The 19,306-nt window shown below is 36.8% G+C and overlaps 3 protein-coding genes across 4 annotated transcripts; 1 reads left to right on the top strand and 2 right to left on the bottom strand.

The window, feature by feature from the left end:
• Nucleotides 1-8,395: 8,395 nt before the first annotated feature.
• On the bottom strand, nt 8,396-8,827 carry BDCG_17074 (uncharacterized protein; the record flags this gene model as incomplete). The annotated part of the gene is made up of 1 exon (XM_045426237.1): nt 8,396-8,827. The coding sequence occupies one exon, from the start codon at nt 8,825-8,827 to the stop codon at nt 8,396-8,398; it is 432 nt and encodes a 143-aa protein (XP_045281149.1).
• A 1,000-nt stretch (nt 8,828-9,827) lies between these two features.
• Nucleotides 9,828-10,358, top strand: BDCG_05165 (uncharacterized protein; the record flags this gene model as incomplete). The annotated part of the gene is made up of 1 exon (XM_045420830.1): nt 9,828-10,358. One exon carries the CDS (start codon nt 9,828-9,830, stop codon nt 10,356-10,358), a length of 531 nt encoding a protein of 176 aa, XP_045276853.1.
• Nucleotides 10,359-14,731: 4,373 nt separating this feature from the next.
• Nucleotides 14,732-16,528, bottom strand: BDCG_05162. 2 transcript variants are annotated; one of them, XM_045420829.1, is made up of 2 exons: nt 15,031-16,528; nt 14,732-14,939 (listed from the first exon to the last, which is right to left on the bottom strand). In XM_045420829.1, the coding sequence occupies exon 1, from the start codon at nt 16,445-16,447 to the stop codon at nt 15,473-15,475; it is 975 nt and encodes a 324-aa protein (XP_045281148.1). In that variant the 5' UTR covers nt 16,448-16,528; the 3' UTR covers nt 14,732-14,939; nt 15,031-15,472. The 2 variants fall into 2 exon arrangements, with proteins under 2 accessions (XP_045281148.1, XP_045276852.1); XM_045420828.1 differs by having other exon boundaries at nt 14,732-16,528.
• Nucleotides 16,529-19,306: the final 2,778 nt, after the last annotated feature.

The following is a 19,306-nucleotide window of genomic DNA, read 5'->3' as shown; positions in this document are numbered from 1 at the left end:
TCAATGAATAATCACTGCTATTGATTACACTACTGACTAGTCAGTTGTGAAAGCAGTTTCAGAGGTGACAGAGAAGATGATAGTGAAGTTTCTACACAATAAGATCTATATCAACTATGAAATGCTGCATAAGATTCTAACTGATAATAATGTGAATCTCATGAAAGAAGCAGTGAGGCATTTTGTGAGCCAGTTACAGACAAGACATTGTAGAACAACATCATATCATCCGCGGATGAACAGAAAGATGAAATGCTTGAATAGAATCTTGAGCAACATGCTGACAAAATATCTAGTGAGCAAGCCTATGAGACTATGAGATGAATATCTCAGGCAGGCACTATTGACTACACAGATTCAACAGCATGCAGTCTTCAAGCATTCATCATTCTACCTGTTGTATGAATTGCATCCGCACATCTCAGAGAATGCTTCAGAAAAGATGAGAAAGAGAACAGCAGTTACAGACACAGCAGGAACAGCAGTTGCAGATACAGCAGTCACAGACACAGAATCAAGATTGAAAGAGATCAGTCACACACATGCAAAAGTTAATAAGTTACTCCTGAACTGAGCAATTCAATTGAAAAGAATACAAGACTCACTTGTTAAGAAATCAAGTCTCAAGATGAGAATGTGAGTTCTTGTACACAATGAGAGTTCTGAGAAGTTTCAACCTAGGTGGTTTAAGTCATATAAGATACTCAAATCACATTCTCTGGAAACATACACATTGAAAGAATCAGAGAGACAGATCTTACACAACTTAATCAATGATTCATAACTTGTGAAAGTAAAGATACAAGACTTGAGTGAATTATGATTATCTGCAGCACTATTATCAGTGTTGAAAAAGAAGAGACTTACAATTGAAAAGCCTCATGAGATAAGAGAAATCATAGACACTTACAAATCAGATAATCTCACTTATTCTGATCTTTTCATGATTACAAGAAAAGAATGGAAAGCAATGAAGAAATCAGGTGAATATCACACTTCAATAAGTGATAAGACTGTAGCTGATTGTATGATAACATGCTGCAGACAGTGAGTGCAACACAGCAAAGAGCAGTCTCAAAGCAGCAGACTTGCATGTGAGTCAGATTGCAGAAGAAAAAGAAATTCAGAGTTGAATTCAACTGTTTACACCAGTTCAATTGCAGAGATCACAGAGAATGAACTATCTGAAACATTCACAGACACATGAGACCAAGTCATCTCAACCTCTGAGAATGCTCAGAGATTGAGTGAGATTAGTTTCAATGAGTCATTCACTGTAGTGATCTGAGCAGGTAAAGAGAGACAGTATAATGCATGAGACAGAATCACAAAAAGTTGAAAGCTGCTGAATCTAGTCACTGAATGCTGTATTATATAGAGATTGTATAAGAGTAGTGACTAGCAGATAGAGAAAAAGTGTAAGAAAAGAAATGATGAATTGATTATCAACTGTAAGAGTCAGCTGTAAAAGACAAATGTTATCATACATATCTCATTCATTTTCATATATCACATATTTAATCTATTTTCAACATCACATCACCTGAAAAATGTCAAAAACAAAGGAAATCTCAAAACTCAAGATCTGTAAGAGATTCAAGAGTTGTAAGTCACTCTTGCAACAACATTATGCACATCTCTGATTTCTCTATCACTCTGTGTATGACATTAATGTCATTGATCACAAGATTGGCTGAAATGTCAATATAGAAATGCACACACATACATGTAGAGAAATTGAAGAAGAGCACAGAACTCACAGAATCAGAAGCCAGAATAGAGGAAATAAAGGCAGAAGAAACAGAAGAAGAAGAAGACACAGAATCAGACAAACAACAGAAGCTATTCAGGGCTGAATACTTATAATCTGATATGTGCACAACCTTCTCTGCAGAGAAGAAAGAGAAAGTAACAGAAGAAGCTTAAGAGTAGAAGAGAGTAGTCTCAGTGACATTGTCATCTTTGATCAGAATAGTCTCTGACATCAGAGTAACTAAGAATCATTGTTAGCATACAAAAATTGCAAAATCAGAGATAGAAACAGTTACTGAATAAACACTCACTGATCTTAGAGTTATACACACAATTACAACACACACAAGGCTTCTCAGAAAGAGAGAGAGAGACACAGAGAAATACAGAAAGTAGAATACAGTATGTGAACAGCTCATTCTCACAACAACATCTCAGACAAGGTGTACAAGCCTCATGTCTGTGAGTGTAAAAGAGTACAACATCTGTGTTCTCATTTCTGAAAACACAGATATCTTTTATCTGCATTATAAAGTCAGACAACAGACATCAGAGAATAGACTAATATGAATTGATTATTCTGAAGGAATTTATCAGAGCAGATATCTCTGTGATATTGAACTTTACAGTTATAAAAAGCTTCTTGATATCTGTAGATGTTACAACTTCATACACAGTAAAATTCATAACAATTTTCTCTAAGAATAGAAAAATCAGCATCAGATTGAAAAGATGAAAAGAAAAAGACTCACAATCTCAACACTGTTGAGAAGAGAGATGATTCTCTGATATGAATGAATAATTGTCTCATTATAAATATTTAAAATAAATGTAATAATCAGCATTCACAACTGAGCTTTAGATAGTTATATTATATACAGTCTTCATACAATAAATCATTCTGAGAGTCAGTAAGAAGAGCAGAAGTGTACACACTGAGAGATATAATTCATTAAGTCTACATAACATCTTCTTGAATCAGAGAGAGCTGATAACAAAAGCAGAGACAGTAAAATCAGAAGTAGCAGAAGTGAGAGTCACAGAAACAGAGATAGCAGGAGCGGGAGAATCAGACACAGAAACAGATGTAGAAGATTGAGAAGAAGCAGCAGAGAAAGAAATAGAGAAGAGAGAGAGAAACACAGAAGACTTAGTTATATATAATATAGATAATTTCTTCATTATCACATTCTTCAAGTTCTCAATCAATGATTCAATATTGAGTTCACTATCATTAGCAGACATAGATCTGTTAATATATGACAATTCTATATGAATAAAAACAAACATATCAGCATCTGTGTTTATGCAAAATCATGTCAGAAAACATGATCAGAAATCTGCTGAGAAGAGAAACAGTCAAGAGTGTATAAGAAGATATGTCATTATTCATAATAATATGTCATTCTGATAATTATTAGAAGATAAACAAGTTCTGATCATATTTCATAATATGTTACACTTACTGCTAATAAACTGCTCAGTATGAGCACTATAATAATGCTTGTTATAGAAACAGAGAGTTATTGTCAGAAATGCATACAATGTGATAGATAAACAGATGAAAAGAGTTGAACAGAAGAAGAAATAGAAATCTTGAATAATGATGACATTCAATGATGATGAAATGAAGAAGATAATTGAAGAATGAGAAAAGTTAGTGAATGAGTGATGTAATATAGTGAAAGTTTCTTTGTAAGAATGTACACAGGACACTAGCCGAATCAGGGATAGACTACACAATTGTGAAACACTAGTGGCGAGCTAATCCGCATGAAGCTAGGATGTATGACATGGTCATGTGAGTGTGACTGAATCTGGTGAGAGAGAATGTGGTTCAGAAGAACGTACGACTGTCAGATAATACCACGGCTGCTTCTGAACTACTAGCATACGTGTACGAGTGTAAAGGGGCCATAGCGGCCGCTAATTAAATTAGCGTATGATATTACAATATATAAGAAGCCGGCGTACGCCTGTAATCGTACGCTGGCTTAAGCAACCTTTGAATCACAAAATGTCTAAAAATAGTAACTTTATATCAAGAATAAGACTAAATGAGATTAAATAAAACCACTTTCTCATTTTTTTCAAGTCATGATTTCATTTTAAGATCTGATATATAGTCACTTTATATGTTTTTTTAATAGCCAGTCCCAGCGGGATTCACGCCAAGAAATGTATGAGACCAGACCAAATGAGACCAAATGTGAAATTCATGATGAGGTCATGATTATGTAACAAGGTCAAGTGGCGCACTTAGTGAGGTCAAGTTTTCTGTATACACTATTAAGATTTTGTAGAATAGTTGAAGGTTGTATTGATAGATCTATCTACAGGAACATAATATAGTGATGAGTCACATGATCTAGTGGGATCACTAACCGCAACAGCTGTAAGGGCCAACACCCCCCCTCGAGATAACAAGAATCACATACAAAAACACCCAAACCACCAAGATAGTCTGTCAAAACCAAATACAAATGTAAAATTAAACATTCCCAACTTTTATGCCTGTAAGGCCTAGCAAAACCATGAATCATGCAAATGTCACATTGTCTAGAGGTTTAGTGAGTTCATTCACTGCCATCTGAGTGATGAAAATGTATTCTAAATCAATAATCCCCTGATTCAACTGTCAACATGAAAAATGAAAATGCATGTCAATGTGCTCACTTCAGGCTGTAATGACTGTCATCTTTGTGAGATCTATGACATTCTTATTATCAGTGAGGATTCATATCAGAGATATAGTGATGAAGCCAAGCTCAATCATGAGATTTCAGATTCATGTTGCCTCATGAATCACCTCACTAAGAGTCACATATTCAGCCTCATTGAAACTTAGAGATACACAAGGTTGCTTCACTGAATGCCATAAAATCAGGCTGTCTGCAAGCTTAAAAATGTAGCTGAATATTGATTTTCTATCATCATTCAAGGAGCTGGCTCAATTGAAATCTGAGTAGCTGAAGAGTAGGTAGGAATCATCAGAAAAATCAGGGATAATAGAAAGATTGATAGAAATGAACCCCTCATACAGACTGTGTCTGTAGAAAATACCCAGATTTATAGTCTCTTTCAAATAATGTATAATGTGTAATAGAGCCTTTCAACATTGAGGTGTTGAATCAATGTTCTGTTGAGTAAGTAGCAAGACAGTGTGAGTGATATCAGGATGTGTTTTAACTGTGAGATATTGCAAGCAACTCACACCATGTTGATATCACTGAATTGTGAAATCAGTCTCTTTCTCAGGTATAGGGGAATCATCAATGCAGAATTCATTCTTCATTGATATTCTAGCAACAGCTGCATCATCAAGGTAGAAATCTTCAACAAGATATTTGATATATTGATAATATATCAAATCAATTCTCTTGTTCAAACAATTGATCTTCATACTCAAATACTTGATTGACTGATGTAGATTCTTGACTTTCAATTTCTTACTAAGCATACTTACTAGCCAATCAGCATTCTCAGAAGCTTCGGATATGATGTTGAGATCATCAATATAGATTGTCATATAGAGGTGATGTCTGAATGTATAATATCAGAGTGCTGGATCATGAGCGCTGACTGTAAATCCAAGATCGCTTAACAGAGCTGTTAAGTAATTATACCAGATCTTCACTGCAGAGTCCAGGCTGTATAGACTACTCTCAACTGTGCAGACAAGCATTTTCAGTGAACCTGTCTTAAATTCAGTGAATTATCTCATATAGATCTTCTTAGTGAGACACTTATGAAGATATATCATCACTATATTCATCTGACAGAGTGTCCAACCGTGTAGTACTGCTATTGTAAAAAGAATACAATTAGCAGTATCAGTGATGACTGAAGCATAGATCTCTTCTCTAGAATCCTTCTTAAGTCAGTTATTACAAATCACTCAATGTAATTTTCTAAGAATATTATCAGAATCAGTATTTAAGTCTGTGAGCCTATCTTTCTCAAGAAACACTCAATGACCTGAAGTAATCAGTTCACCCCTCAGGACATCAGATCTAGGGATCAAACTCCATGTATTGCATCTCTTCAGGTCAGTAATCTCACATTGCATGGACTTCTTTCAATAATCTCCTACCTCTTCTGGCTGAGATGTGGCATCCTTGTAGAACTTTGAGAGGTTGCCTGTAATAAGGCTTGAAGTGTAAGTAGCCAGCGATTTCGCGGGCTGCAATCATGTAGAATTTGAATCATCAATGTCAGAGGTGTCTCCATTATCAACCAGATGAATATCAGGCTCTGGTTCAACAATATGATTGATGGGTTTCACAGATGTAATAATCAGTTTTTCAGTGATCAAGAACCTCACATCACTACTGACAATAATCTTATCAGATTCAGAATGCTATAGGCAATATATCAATGTGTCACTGAATTCAATGATATGATAGAAATCAGCATGTGAAGAAAGCTTATCCGCGGGCTGCTGAGATTCATGCAAGTGAACAAAAATCTCTGCACTCAATCAGTGAAAATGCCTTACATTCAGCAGGGTATTCATAAGTGCATATCAAGAAATCTTATATGAACTTGAAGTCACAGAGATCTCTGCAGTAGAGGATCAAAATTTCAAGTTATAAAGAACTGTAGATGTGAGAGTATTATTGATTATTGCAATCACTGTCTCTAGAACATCTGCTCAGAACTTCTTAGAGAGATTATCTTTCAAAAGAGCAGCTCTAACTCATTCCATGATAGTACAGATCTCATGTTTGAAAATGCCATTCTGGTGTGGTGAATGTGGTGCTGTTGATTCCCATTTAATATCATATGAATTCATAACTGTGTGCATACATGTGGATCAGAAAACACCATCAATATCAGTCTGTAGAAAAGCAGAGACTGTATATCTGAGATTACTCATGAATCTGAGTCACAACTCAAAGTATTGAACAGTCTCATCCTTGAACTTTAAAAAATACACTCAATGGTAGTGGGTCACATCACAGGTGATAAGCATTCAGTATTTCATTCCCTGGCGGGACTCTAAGAGGTGATCAGAGAGGTCTTTCAATGTATGTTCATCACCTGCAAGGTCAATATGAACCTTCTCAATGAGTTGAATAGATCTAGACATCAGTGTTTTCAAATAATCTCACATCATACCAGTCTTGACACATTCCTTGCAAAAGAACTTAGTCTTAGAACCTTTAATTGTGACTTCAGTATGAGAATCCTTGGCCATAGCAATTATAGCATCAGTGTGAATGTGACTGAGGTCACAGTGCCAGTTCAAAAGAGTCTTTGATATTCTTGTATTCTTGAGGCCTGTATTCGCGTCCGCAGAATTGACATTATTAACAGTAGTAGCAGCAGTCACAGAAAGATCAACTTTTCAATCAAAATTGTACTTGTGAGGCATCATCACAATATACTTGACTGCTCTGTTCAGATGATTGAGATTCTCATTGAACTCTCACTCATTGATCTTATATATGTTGTTCTGAGTGATCTGAACTGCATGAAAAATAACACTGTTCAGGGCTCTGCAAATGAAAAATGAGGGAATAGTGAAAGATAATGTAAATTGAAATCCCTGATCTTCAAGCTTCACAAATGAGAGCAGATTAACTGTAATATTAAAAATATAGTGAACATTCTGCAAGTTAACATCATCACTCTCAATCTTCAAGATAACAGTCTCAATCTTCTTAACAAACTCAGTTTCTTCAGTTACAGAATCAACAGAGATATTATCATTAAAAGGTTTGATATTTGAAAAAGAATAAAGCTCATCTGTCATATTCAGGCTTACACATGTGTTCAAATATCAAGATCTAGAGAATGATTTTTCAGTGACTGTGAAAGAGAAATAGAACTCAATCTTCATAATTACTGCATTTGCTACTGATTAAGAACTTATCAAGTCATTCTTCTTCTCTTTCTTCTTATCATTCTTCTTATCATTCTTCTTTTTCTTTTTATCAGAGTGTAAGATGAAACACCTGTCAACAGTATATTCATATCTTCTACAGTGAGTGCACTTTCATACAGATATGCTTTTGTCCTCATCTTTATCCTTATCTTTGTTCTTATCTTTATTCTTTTTCACAGTCACAGAATCAGTCTGAGACTGCTTTTTCCACTCAGTGATAATCTTCTTGAATGTACAATTGATCAGTTACTTTATCAAATTATCAATATCAATGTTGATAATGAGTCTCTGATCAGTGAAGAAAAACTCATTCAAACATGTCTTGATAAACAGTCTTTGATAATCTTATAGATTGTTGAGAAAGAGATCATGATATATATTCTCAGTGCTCTGACAGAGCTTCTTATGACAGATAACAAGATAGTGAAAACATCTCTGAAAAGTAAGATAATCATTCTCCTTGACTTGTAATTTTGTCAATTTCTTGAAGACATTAACTCATTCCTCTGTCAGTGATATTATATATTTCACATTGATCTTGTCTCACAGAGCTGCAGCATTATCAGCTTTCAAGGTTTTAATAGTAGTTCAAATATTTTCAATAAGACTTGATAGCATACACCTATATAGAGACTTAGAACAGATTCTTCACTTCTCAAAGTCAATATAATGTGTAAAAGAGGATTCTTGTTGAGTTCTCAATAGAATATCAGTTTCATCAATAACTTTCACATCAGTCAACATATCAACACATCAGACTTTATAATTAGAGTCATTAAATGTGGTCACTGATTTGATGTCTAGTGCATATTTGACTTTCTTCTGATATTTCTGTAACTCATCTCTTGTAGTGTCTCTTTGTGCAGAGACAGATGTAGTGAGATGTTGAGCAGTTTCAGCTGCAGTTATCTGGTTCTGTAGCATCATCTGTATAAGATTCATAAGATTGCCTGCGGTGCAATAGATAGGTTGATTTGAATCATCATTAAAAGTCAGTATTCCGGGGGTGAGAGATGATGAAGAATTCAATGAGTTGAAATGAACAGATTCTGCAGATAAATGTTGACTCTGCTTTTCTTTATTCTGAAGTTCCTTCATTGTCTCATCATCAAATTCCATACTCTGGTGAAAACTGACCTCAGCCTTATCTTGCAAGTCAGAAGCCTTCTCATAATGAGTGATCATTCTATCAATGAGTCATCTAGTGAAGTGTGTGATTCTGAACCTTGAGCTGAACTCTGAAGTAACAGATGTATCACTCATATTGAGGTGGCTCTGCTTCTTCTAGATGTGTAAAAAAAAAAAAGATAAAAAGTGATATTCTTCACAATAAAGAACACACTTTCTCAAAAAAAATAAAGTATATAAATTCACTGACTGACAGATTCAGAGAAAATGAAATATCTCTAATAAAGAGTAAGAGTCTTTTCAAAAAAGATGAACTATTCATGTCAAAAATATGTTGGTACAACATTCTAAAAAGAAAAACATGCCATCCAGGCTATAACCTGTAGAATAGTTGAAGATTGTATTGATAGATCTATCTACAGGAACATAATATAGTGGTGGGTCACGTGATCTAGTGGGATCGCTAACCGCAACGGCCGTAAGGGCCAACAGATTTATGGTTCGGCGACGGTGTCGCTGACTGGCATGGCGGAACAACCATAATCCGGTCGTATATTAAGTCTACGTTTTTCCGCTATGGTTGTTATGCTGGCTGGACACTCATGCTTGGATGCCACAGCTGCATGCGTAGGCATCGGCACTTATGCTGAGGGAACTACACCGCTGAGAACGGGGATGGGTTCCCATTGTAGCTATAATCCCGACATTCTTGCTTGTTTTGATGATCATTTCTACCCCCTTGCCTTGTGCAAATGCAGGCCTACACTTATACCGGGATGAAGTCGCGGCATGATATTGCCATTTAGGCCTGCCTGAGCTTGGTTGCGACCTGTTACATGCATGCGCAATTTTGGCACCGGACACCTTCTTGTTGACCCGAAAAACTATACACCGCTGGAATCAGGGATAGGCTCCCATTGCAACTGGTGACCTGTACGGGTCCAATTGTTTTGACATCACTAGCCTGTTGCCTTGTGCAAAGGCAGGCCTGCGCCTCATCATTTTCTAGTCTTTCACCTTCTTGCCTGCAAGCATAAAAGGATAGAAGCAATCCATAATGCTCTGTATTTCGACATATCGCACTGCAAGAATTCCTCACAAGTTTCCTTCCCTCTACCGAGTACTATCTTACGCGAGAACAATGGCAACCATCACCCGCCGTGTCACTGACCCGTCTGGCATAGCCTCACATTTTATCACAACCTTGGAGGACATGAAAGGCGAGGTGGAACACCTTGAAAGGATTAAAAACGTCCTTGACGAATTCCCCATCGAAATATGCAATGATGACACCACCAAACCTCAACCCACTGCCTCTCAAACACTTGAAAATCTTCAGGAAATGGTCCAGGAAGCCATAAAATACCGAAAACGCAGCATGGATAAAACGGAAGTTACGCTCAAAGAACTCTGCAACACCAGCGATGTCGATGCCAAAGTTATAGCCCGAACGTTTGAATACCTCCAGTGCCATCAAGCCGACCGATGTGAAATGGAACATCAACATCTTGAGAGCCATCGCACCTACCGAAGCGAATCCGAAAAGGAATGCCATGGCAGCAGTGAGGCGGAAAATGAGCGCATCTAAGCTGAAGAACAGCTTGCAACCACCCGCGTTTTTCTTATGTTTAATATGACGTTGTCTGCCTTATGACACTTACAACCTTTTTCAAGCGAAGCCATGCTTGCCTTTCTTTTTACTTGCAATTGTTCTGATAAAGAGTGGTGATGTTGCTGGGAATTAAAACAACTGAGAGTGTGTGGTTTGTCATTGTCCAGATTGATATGCCGCATATTTGTCCCTATACCAATGTTAATTCAATTGCTCTCTTGATATGATCTCGCAGACCCGGCACCGCTGGAATCAAGGGGCTTCCATTGCAAGTGGTGGCGTACTTGATCCAGTACGGCCGCTGGATTCAGTATCTACGCGTGCAAGAATTGTGAGTGAAACTAAACTTCAATACCGAGTATGCGTGAACCCTGGGCTCTCGGCTGTGTGGCGATTCCGACATGCTGGGTTTTGTTAAATCAAAAAAAAAAAATGATTGGCCAAAAATAGAACATCCTTGCTTTGCGCCAAATGAAGAGTTGCATCCGGAAAATTAGAAATTCCGGGTGCTGAGTGATGAATTCTGCCCAGTTGTAGGAAGCTATCCGATTTTGCACTTCTATCAGACCACAAAACAGCTTGAACATGAATTTTGACAGTCAGATCTAAATATGTTCATAAACTACCAAGTGTGACATTTATCAAATATATTCTTAGCACCTTATTGCTGATCCAGGAAACTATATCGGCTAGAATCAAGGGATGGGCTTGGCTTGTATGGATAACCGCCTTGCTGCAGATTTTGATGGAAGATGGTCCTTGAAGCAAGCATGCGCAGTTTTGATACCGGCGCCTTATTGTTGACCTGGGAAATGATGCACTGCTGGCATCGGGGGATGGGCTTCCATACCCTGTCCCGTGCATCAAGTCTCAAGCCAAACTTTTGTCTCTCGATTGTTTTGACAATCATCACTAGCCCCCTTACCTCGGCCACCCACGCTTGTTACTCACGGGAGGAAGTTGCTCTTGTAGCTGCATGGCCTTTTGCCTTGCACATGCGCCCTGTTACATGTAGTGATTTGGGCTGCAAAAAACAGCTCTCTCATAATTAGCCTGATTGCTAAATTCAACTAGACCAATGATTGACTACTATCCAGCTGCAGTTGCTGTGTCACGAATTCTTTGCTTTGGGGATTATACAGTCCGCGTCCGGGTTTGGTTGTGTCATATTTGTTTTGGCACCGGGGGCCTTACTGCCGGGGGACAAATTGGTGGGCCCATGCCTATACACGTCAACACGTCTATTCATGAGACCTGTGCGAAAAGTTATTATCCCGACAAAGACAGCCCCCGTGGCGAGTATCAATTAACATGGATCTAAGCTCATTGCCTTGTTTGAATGCTGGCTGGTCATCCATGCTTGGATGTTTTGATCCCACACCTGCATTCGTTCGCATTTTTGGCACCGGCGCCTTACCGCCTTAGCCACCATAATTTTTACTCATGTATGTACCGGGGGAGGTAATGATGAGCTTCCAGAAATGGGCGGCCAATGCCGCTTCCTCCAACTTTAAAGGGGAAGATATCCCCTCCCCCAACAATGATTTTTATGTCCGAATTAAATCTCTTTTACTTGCCTTATACTCTAGATTTTACAGAACATCGGAATAAAAATCCGTTGCGAGCACGTCATCCGAGCCATGGCAGATCAGGCTGATAGGTTTGATGTCATGTGCGTCACATTTGCAAATGTCTCAGACCTTGCAAAGAATCAAGCTGAACAAATCACTCAGCTGACTCAAAAGTTGATCAATGCTGTAACAAAGATTTGACAAGATGCACAAACTGCGGCAAATGCATGTCAAGAACACTTACAGGCCACAATTTGCAAGCTTCGCACGCAAGGGAATGCAACAAAGAAGAAGATCTTACAAGATAATGAGCTGAATACACCACAGACTGTAAAGACAAACTTCATGCTACTGTTTGAGCTGTCAAAACACTCAGAATACTACAGTAAAAGAACAAAATATTCAAAGAAATTGAATGCTGTGAGATTTCAAACAGTTCATGAGCTATGTGAAAGTTATTATAATGCTATTATTACTCTATCAATGAGCTATTCTACTGTAGCATGAATGCAATCAAGTGTGGAAGTATTTAACAGTCTGATAAAGATGTTGAAGAAGAATGCAGAGAAAGAAGAAGAAGTGAATTGACTATGTAAGATTTTGAATATCATGAATACACTTGAAGAAGAGAGGCTGATGTGTAGAGAGTTTAAGATTCTTCATGACATGTGTTCACTCTCATTTCCCAATATTTTCTTCACTGACAGAGTAACCGTGTCATGCTTACTCACTCTCTGTAGTAAGTGTGCCACAGCATACAGAAAACCACACTGTAAAGAAAATATTTTGAATATAGTAATCTTCAAAAATTAATTAATAATCACTATCACATCTATCTATAATATAAAGATTATCTATATACTCATTAGAAGGTGTACAATTCACTGTAAGTTAAGATTCTATAGAATTATCTTATTATAATTGAGTGACTGTAGATTTTATAGATTTGATTTCAATTAATTAAAGAGTTTTATTAAACATCTTTTTCATCTCATCTATTCTACAGATTGTAATCTTACAATTGACATTCTTAATAGTGAAAACTTCATCTACTTATATCTATCTGTGAGAGAATTTGATGATCTGATGTCTATTTGCTTAATAATGATCTGCAAGTTCACTCTTATAATATGTATTCAATTCTGTCTGAATTAGACTGGCTGCTGAGATCATGAATTTCACATTTGATTTCATTTGATCTGGTCTCATACATTTCTTGGGGTGAATCCCGCTGGGACTGGCTATCAAAAAAACAGGTAAAGTGACTATATATCAGATCTTAAAATGAAACCATAACTTGAAAAAAATGAGAAAGTGATCTCATTTGATTTCATTTAGTCTCATTCTTAGCATAAAGTTACTATTTTTAGACATTTTAAGGTTTTTTTTAGACTATTTTTAATTTTTTAAAAAGTAACACTTTTTGATAACACTCAAATGAGATTTAAAGTTATTTAAAGCAATAAAAATAATTTAAATTGAGAAGTGAAAATCATGATCTCATTTGAAAAATATGATAAGAGTAGACAGTAAGTCTCACTGAGACAGTATGAAACTACTATTTAATGTTAAAACTGTGTAATGAGATCAGTTGAATTGATAATAAGACTATCAAAAAATCTGATCCTGGTCTCAGACACGGTCACACAGTCAGTCTAGTCTGAATCATACTATTCTTGAAGATCTTGTTCAACTGCCTTGTTAAATCAGATATAAGAGTATTCTTCACATCTTCTAAGGTCTTGATTACTGTATTAATTTAATAATGTAGTTTTACAATCATCTCTGAGAAGATTAATTATGAGAAGATAGTTGATAATTAATCTACAGATGATGAGATAAAGTAATTACATATATTATTATCATCATCATATATGTTGAGATCTGAGGCATTATTTTAGATTTATGAGTTTTTGCTTGACTTGTTTGTAATCTGACAGGCATTTGATGAATTAATATATTCATATCTTACTTACTGTGAGAGGTGCAGTCTCTGAATCTGTATAATACTATCTTAACATACAGTTTGCAGCAGCTTTGATATGCTTGATAATAAATGAGCAAAAATTAATATTCAACTGGTAAATTCATATCTTAATTATCTCTTTCTGACTGTCATTCAATGCTTGATTCAGTGAAATTTGTATAGTTCTTGATTTCTTCTCATTGATCCTCTCATACAAGATAACATATGAGACTTTGAATTCTTATGACAGAGATGTGATTTTTAATTTTGAATTGCTTTTATATGTGTTAACAGCTCTTTACAACTGCTTCTCAGTGTAATTAGAAGATTTAGACATGATTATAATTAATGATGATTATTTGAAGATGAAGAATGAAGATATTGAAAATATTTTCTTTATGATGTGGTTTTCCATACACTGTGACGCACTCACTACAGAGAGTGAGTAAGCATGGCATGATTACTCAGACAAAATCTCTCAGTATTAAGAGATTAATCTCTCTTCCACCTCCTTGTCTCAACATAGATCAATCTCAAGTGTGTTGACTACACAGAATGAATACTCACCTACGATGAGTGAGTCAACATTTTACTCAGTATGTAAGTGTGGCAGCTTAACAGCGGATCAGCTGCCAAATCTACAGCAAATAGAATCAACAGCATCAGTCTTCTATCAGCGTATGACAAGTTGAACAATCATCATTTCCTCATTTAGACATGGCTAATCAATGAATAGAGCGTAAAAATTCCAATTTTGAACTGCTAGCTAGCCTCAGCACTGGACGGGACCAGCTTGGCACTTACCATAATACAGTTTATTCTTCAAAAAGACGCAAGCCTGAAGACCCACAATCACTGTTCCGAGATATATTGCAACTAGCTGAAACGGCGCTTCAGAACAGAGAAAGAAGTCAAAACATCGTGTCTGACTGCATTGTTTCTGAAGGATAACAATATCATTCAGAATGCAATGGAATCGGAGACGGCTCCTTCTATGTGCTGCCGGCCTGTATTTACTATCTGATGCCCATGTTAGATTTTCATTTGTACAGTTTGTTCCTGGTTGTACTTTGTTAAATCAAAGCAAATGATTGGTTTACTCAATCCTTGCCTTTGCATCTGGAAAATTAGAAATTCCGGGTGCTGGATGAATTCTGCCCCAGTTGTAGAAAGCTATCCGATTTTACACTTCTATCAGATCACAAAACGGCTTGAACCTGAACTTTGACAGTCAGATCTAAATGTTTATAAACTACCAAGTGTGATATTTATCAAATATATTCTTGGCACCTTATTGCTGATCCGTATTCTCCTTTTGATTTCAAACTATTCTAGCGGCATCGTCTCGCCAGCATGCCCCTGTCAACTATTTGCACCTCTCCTTAGCAATCTCTGGAGATCCACATACGCGTTCAGCGTTATAACCGGCATTCTCGTCATCAGATGCGATTACCGAGATCAAGTATGAAGAAAAAAGCAAGCATTAGATTGGTAAATAAGGCCTCCCACGATGGGCCTCTACCGCGCGAGACGTGAGCAACGATAGCGACAAGTCATCGACCGTATGTGTCCCACATTTCCGGTGTGATTGTTGTAGTAGTATAAGCGTACTCGGCTTCAATCCAGGCTTCCCAATCCCAATCAATCCAGTCATTGAATTGCATAGCCATAGTTTTATTCCACCGTAGAAGAGGTGAAATGTACTGACCAAGGAACAGGTTTGATTCAATAGCGACTGGATCATTTCTTCTCCGACCGAAAAGAGCACCAGCAAAGTCAAGGAACAGGAGATTTTGTTTTGAATCAAAACCGGGCTTCTCTACCATGATGACATTTCTAGGGCTTAGATCCGTGAGTAAAATATTTTGCTCATACACTCGACTTTCGAAGTTGATAACCGATTTCATGATCTCTTGGCGAGAATGGCAAGAAAACTTTTGTGGATTGGCTTGTTGCATTGATATCCCTGGTATATACTCCAGCAGAATAAGTCGAACAGTCCGGATTTTAGACCCCTCAACAGCAATATTCAATGAATACGATCCGTAGAACCTGGGTACTTGTTTCCCCTGTGACTCAGACAGAACATCATATGCATGGGTTTCGTGGGTATAGTGTTTGTCCACACAAAGAAAAGGATTAAGAAATCCTTCTTCATCATCGAAATAAAGAGGGTCGTATATTTTGGCAACCAATGCTCTATCTGACTGAAAGCATGGAGGATGAGGTCTAACTTCAAGAACCTCAACAGTGAAAACTTGCGCATTGCAGCCATCCCCGACCCTCAATAAATCAAGAATCTTCAAGTCGACGATGCATGATCCCATGCTTCCTGGCAAAGGAGGATGCCGCAAGCACCGCTCAAGTGGATGAAATTGTCTTCTCTCTGCCCTGCCAGTTTGAAAATTGCGGCAACAGTCTTTGGTTACTGGTGTAGGCGGTGGAGGAATGTGTGACTCAGCGGTGAAAACCCAGCCCTCAACATAAGGGACTGGGGGTTTTGGAAGGTCGGTGGATGGAGGATCCATGAGGCGTTTGTTGTTCGACAGAAATATGTGGACGGCAATGGATAACGGGAGGAGGTTCTTTGTTAGAGGATAACGTTGTTGTATATGTGTAATCTATCTAAGGTGAAACTATATATAAGTTGGGTGGCACGTGATTAGGGTAGATCTTGGAGGATAACGTTGTTGTGTTGTAATCTAACTACGCGAGTTACACTAAATGAATAGGTTGGGGTGGCACGTGACTAGGGTAGGTGTTATTATTATTATTATTATTATTATTATTCTTCCATTATACTCATATGCAAGCGGAGCTTATGATGAGTCCTTGCGTGATGTTAAATACAGGCCAAGTGTTGGTTATACAGGAGGAAATACAGGTGTTGAGACCACGCCAAGATAACAAGAACATAGGAAATACAAAGGAGTGACAATTAGATACATGCGATAATAACTTCCCAGCCCAGGAACATAGAGCGATTTTATTGGAGCGATTTGTACACCTCTGTATTTATTAGGAACCTGAGGTGCTTGAGTTCCGGATTTAATGTATCCCCTGCGGGTTTCAAACCCACACACGCCTTGGTTTCCCACGCCAAGGCGCTACCGGGTGGCCGCATTAACCATTCGGCCACCGGGGCCTAGAGTAGGTGTAGTAATCACCAACACCCCCCCTTGCTACACTGTGGCCTATAAGCCGCCACCCGGGGCCTCCCCCATCCTCAAATCTTTCAAAAATGCAATAATAATTAATTACATCAATCAGACCCTGATTTTCTTATTAGGAAAGGCATCTGTACAGTAATAACTGTAAAAATCAAGAAATACATGCAAAATTCACTGATTCACTGTATCATTATTATCATTCAATCATTTCTTTCTGATCTCTTTCAAATCAATCCTTTTGACAAAATCTTCAAACACAGGCTTTGCTAGTGGCTTGGTGAGTTCATCAGCTATATTCACTGTAGAATCAACATGTTTCATCATGATTTCCTCTTTTTCAATCAAATTGTAAAGAATATGATATCTAATCTTGATATGATATAACCTTTGTGTTAAGAATTTCTCCTTTGCTAGATCAATTGCTCTCTTATTATCAACTTGTAGATGTGAGCATATTTTCACTTTTTCATCATTCATCAACTCAGTGTTATATAATATGTCATTTAATCAGATTATCTTACAAGCTGTCTTACTAGCTGTAATATATTCAGCTTCTGTGATTGATTTGATAATAGATGTCTGTCTCTGTGAACATCATGAGATCAGTGACTCATTAATCAATATAACATAGTCAGTAGTCAATTTGTATTGAGAATTCATCTCTGATCAGTCTGAATCATAGTATGTTACAGAACTCAGACTTATATCACTGATCTTCTTTCTGTATAATATATCATGATTTTTCATCTTCTTGACATAATGTAGAACATGCTTCAACGCTGCTCAACATGCTTTGTGTGAACATGAGTTAAAATGCGAGAGATAGTTGACCGCGAATGCCAGGTCTGATCAGCTGCTTGAGATCAAATACTGCAATGATCTCAATTCTTGATGATATCTTGTAGTTATAAAGTCATCATTCAATTCATCATTCTCATCAGGTGAAAACTTCAGTTATATATCTGTCATCATTGAGGTCCCTGCAGGATTCATCTTATTCATGCTGAAATCTTCAAGAATCTTCTCAATATAACAGCTCTGTGTAACTGCTAGATTATCATTTCTCTGATATTTAATCTTTATTTCAAGATATGACTTGATCTCTTCAATATTCTTTGTCTCAAATCTCTTTGTGATCTCTTTTAATACTCAGTCTAATTGCTGTTCTTGAGATTCTGTCATCTGACAATTATCAACATGCAATATCAGATAGATCTTATGAACAGAGTGATATAGAAATTCACTGTTATAAGATAATATCTTGAATCTCAATATAGTCAGATACTCTATTATGAGGAAATATTATATTCTTACAGCTTGCTTCATTTCATATAGACTCTGATAAAGTAATCTTATCAAGCTTCTTCTATCATGCTTAACATCTGTGAACAGTTGCATATAGATCATCTCATTCTGTGATAATATATCATTCAAAAACATAAATACATAGTCAATTGATTTGATCTTTCATTCTTTAACAGTTGATATAGTGAATAGACTGTGTGATGTAGACTCTGATACTACTACAGTATATAATCTCATATAATGAATACTCTGCTATTGTAAGAACTCTCTAATCACTCAGTGAGCTCTAAAGCAGATAATTTCTTTCTTATTATTAAATTTCTGATTATATACTCATTTATCTGTAAGAATATTCATTTTCAGAGCCTTCTTAATAATAATATATATCTTCTTCTATTCAAATATTTTAATCTTCTTTTTCATTGCTTCATGTCAATAGTCTCAGTCTGAGCTTCTCTTAACTTCTGTTAGTGTAGTTGATCAGTCTGTCAGAACACTTAGAACAGAATTATTTTTATTAACAGAGTCTTCAAACTCTTCATTTATGACAAGCTATGTCTCATTATCTAGAAGATAGATTGAATCAATTACTCTCTCTAAGTTCTCATTGATAATCATCTTCAAAACATCTGACTTTTTCTTTATTAGATGTCATAGTAAGCAGTGCTGTCATTCTTCTCTGACATTCAGAATGTTCAATTTATTAAGCAATTCATTGAATTCTCTCACTGTATTTACAGGTGTATTTGCACTCATGTTAAGAGCTTCATCAAATATGATATCTCATGCAATCTCAAGACAACATGCAACAGAATTCTATACATGATATTGATGTAATTCTTGATATTCAATCAGCTGTCATTCTCTGCTGTCAGTTCTATCCGCGAGCTTATTTAACACTTTTAAATTCTT

Source organism: Blastomyces dermatitidis, assembly GCF_000003525.1.
Source record: "Blastomyces dermatitidis ER-3 genomic scaffold supercont1.5, whole genome shotgun sequence".
NCBI lineage: Eukaryota > Fungi > Ascomycota > Eurotiomycetes > Onygenales > Ajellomycetaceae > Blastomyces > Blastomyces dermatitidis.
The sequence above is the reverse complement of the archived record's forward strand: the minus strand, read 5'-3'. Positions and strand labels throughout refer to the sequence as shown.

Bases quoted from the DNA above. Each gene is read 5' to 3' on its own strand.
- BDCG_05162 (XM_045420828.1), bottom strand. From the start codon at position 16,447: ATGGATCCTCCATCCACCGACCTTCCAAAACCCCCAGTCCCTTATGTT.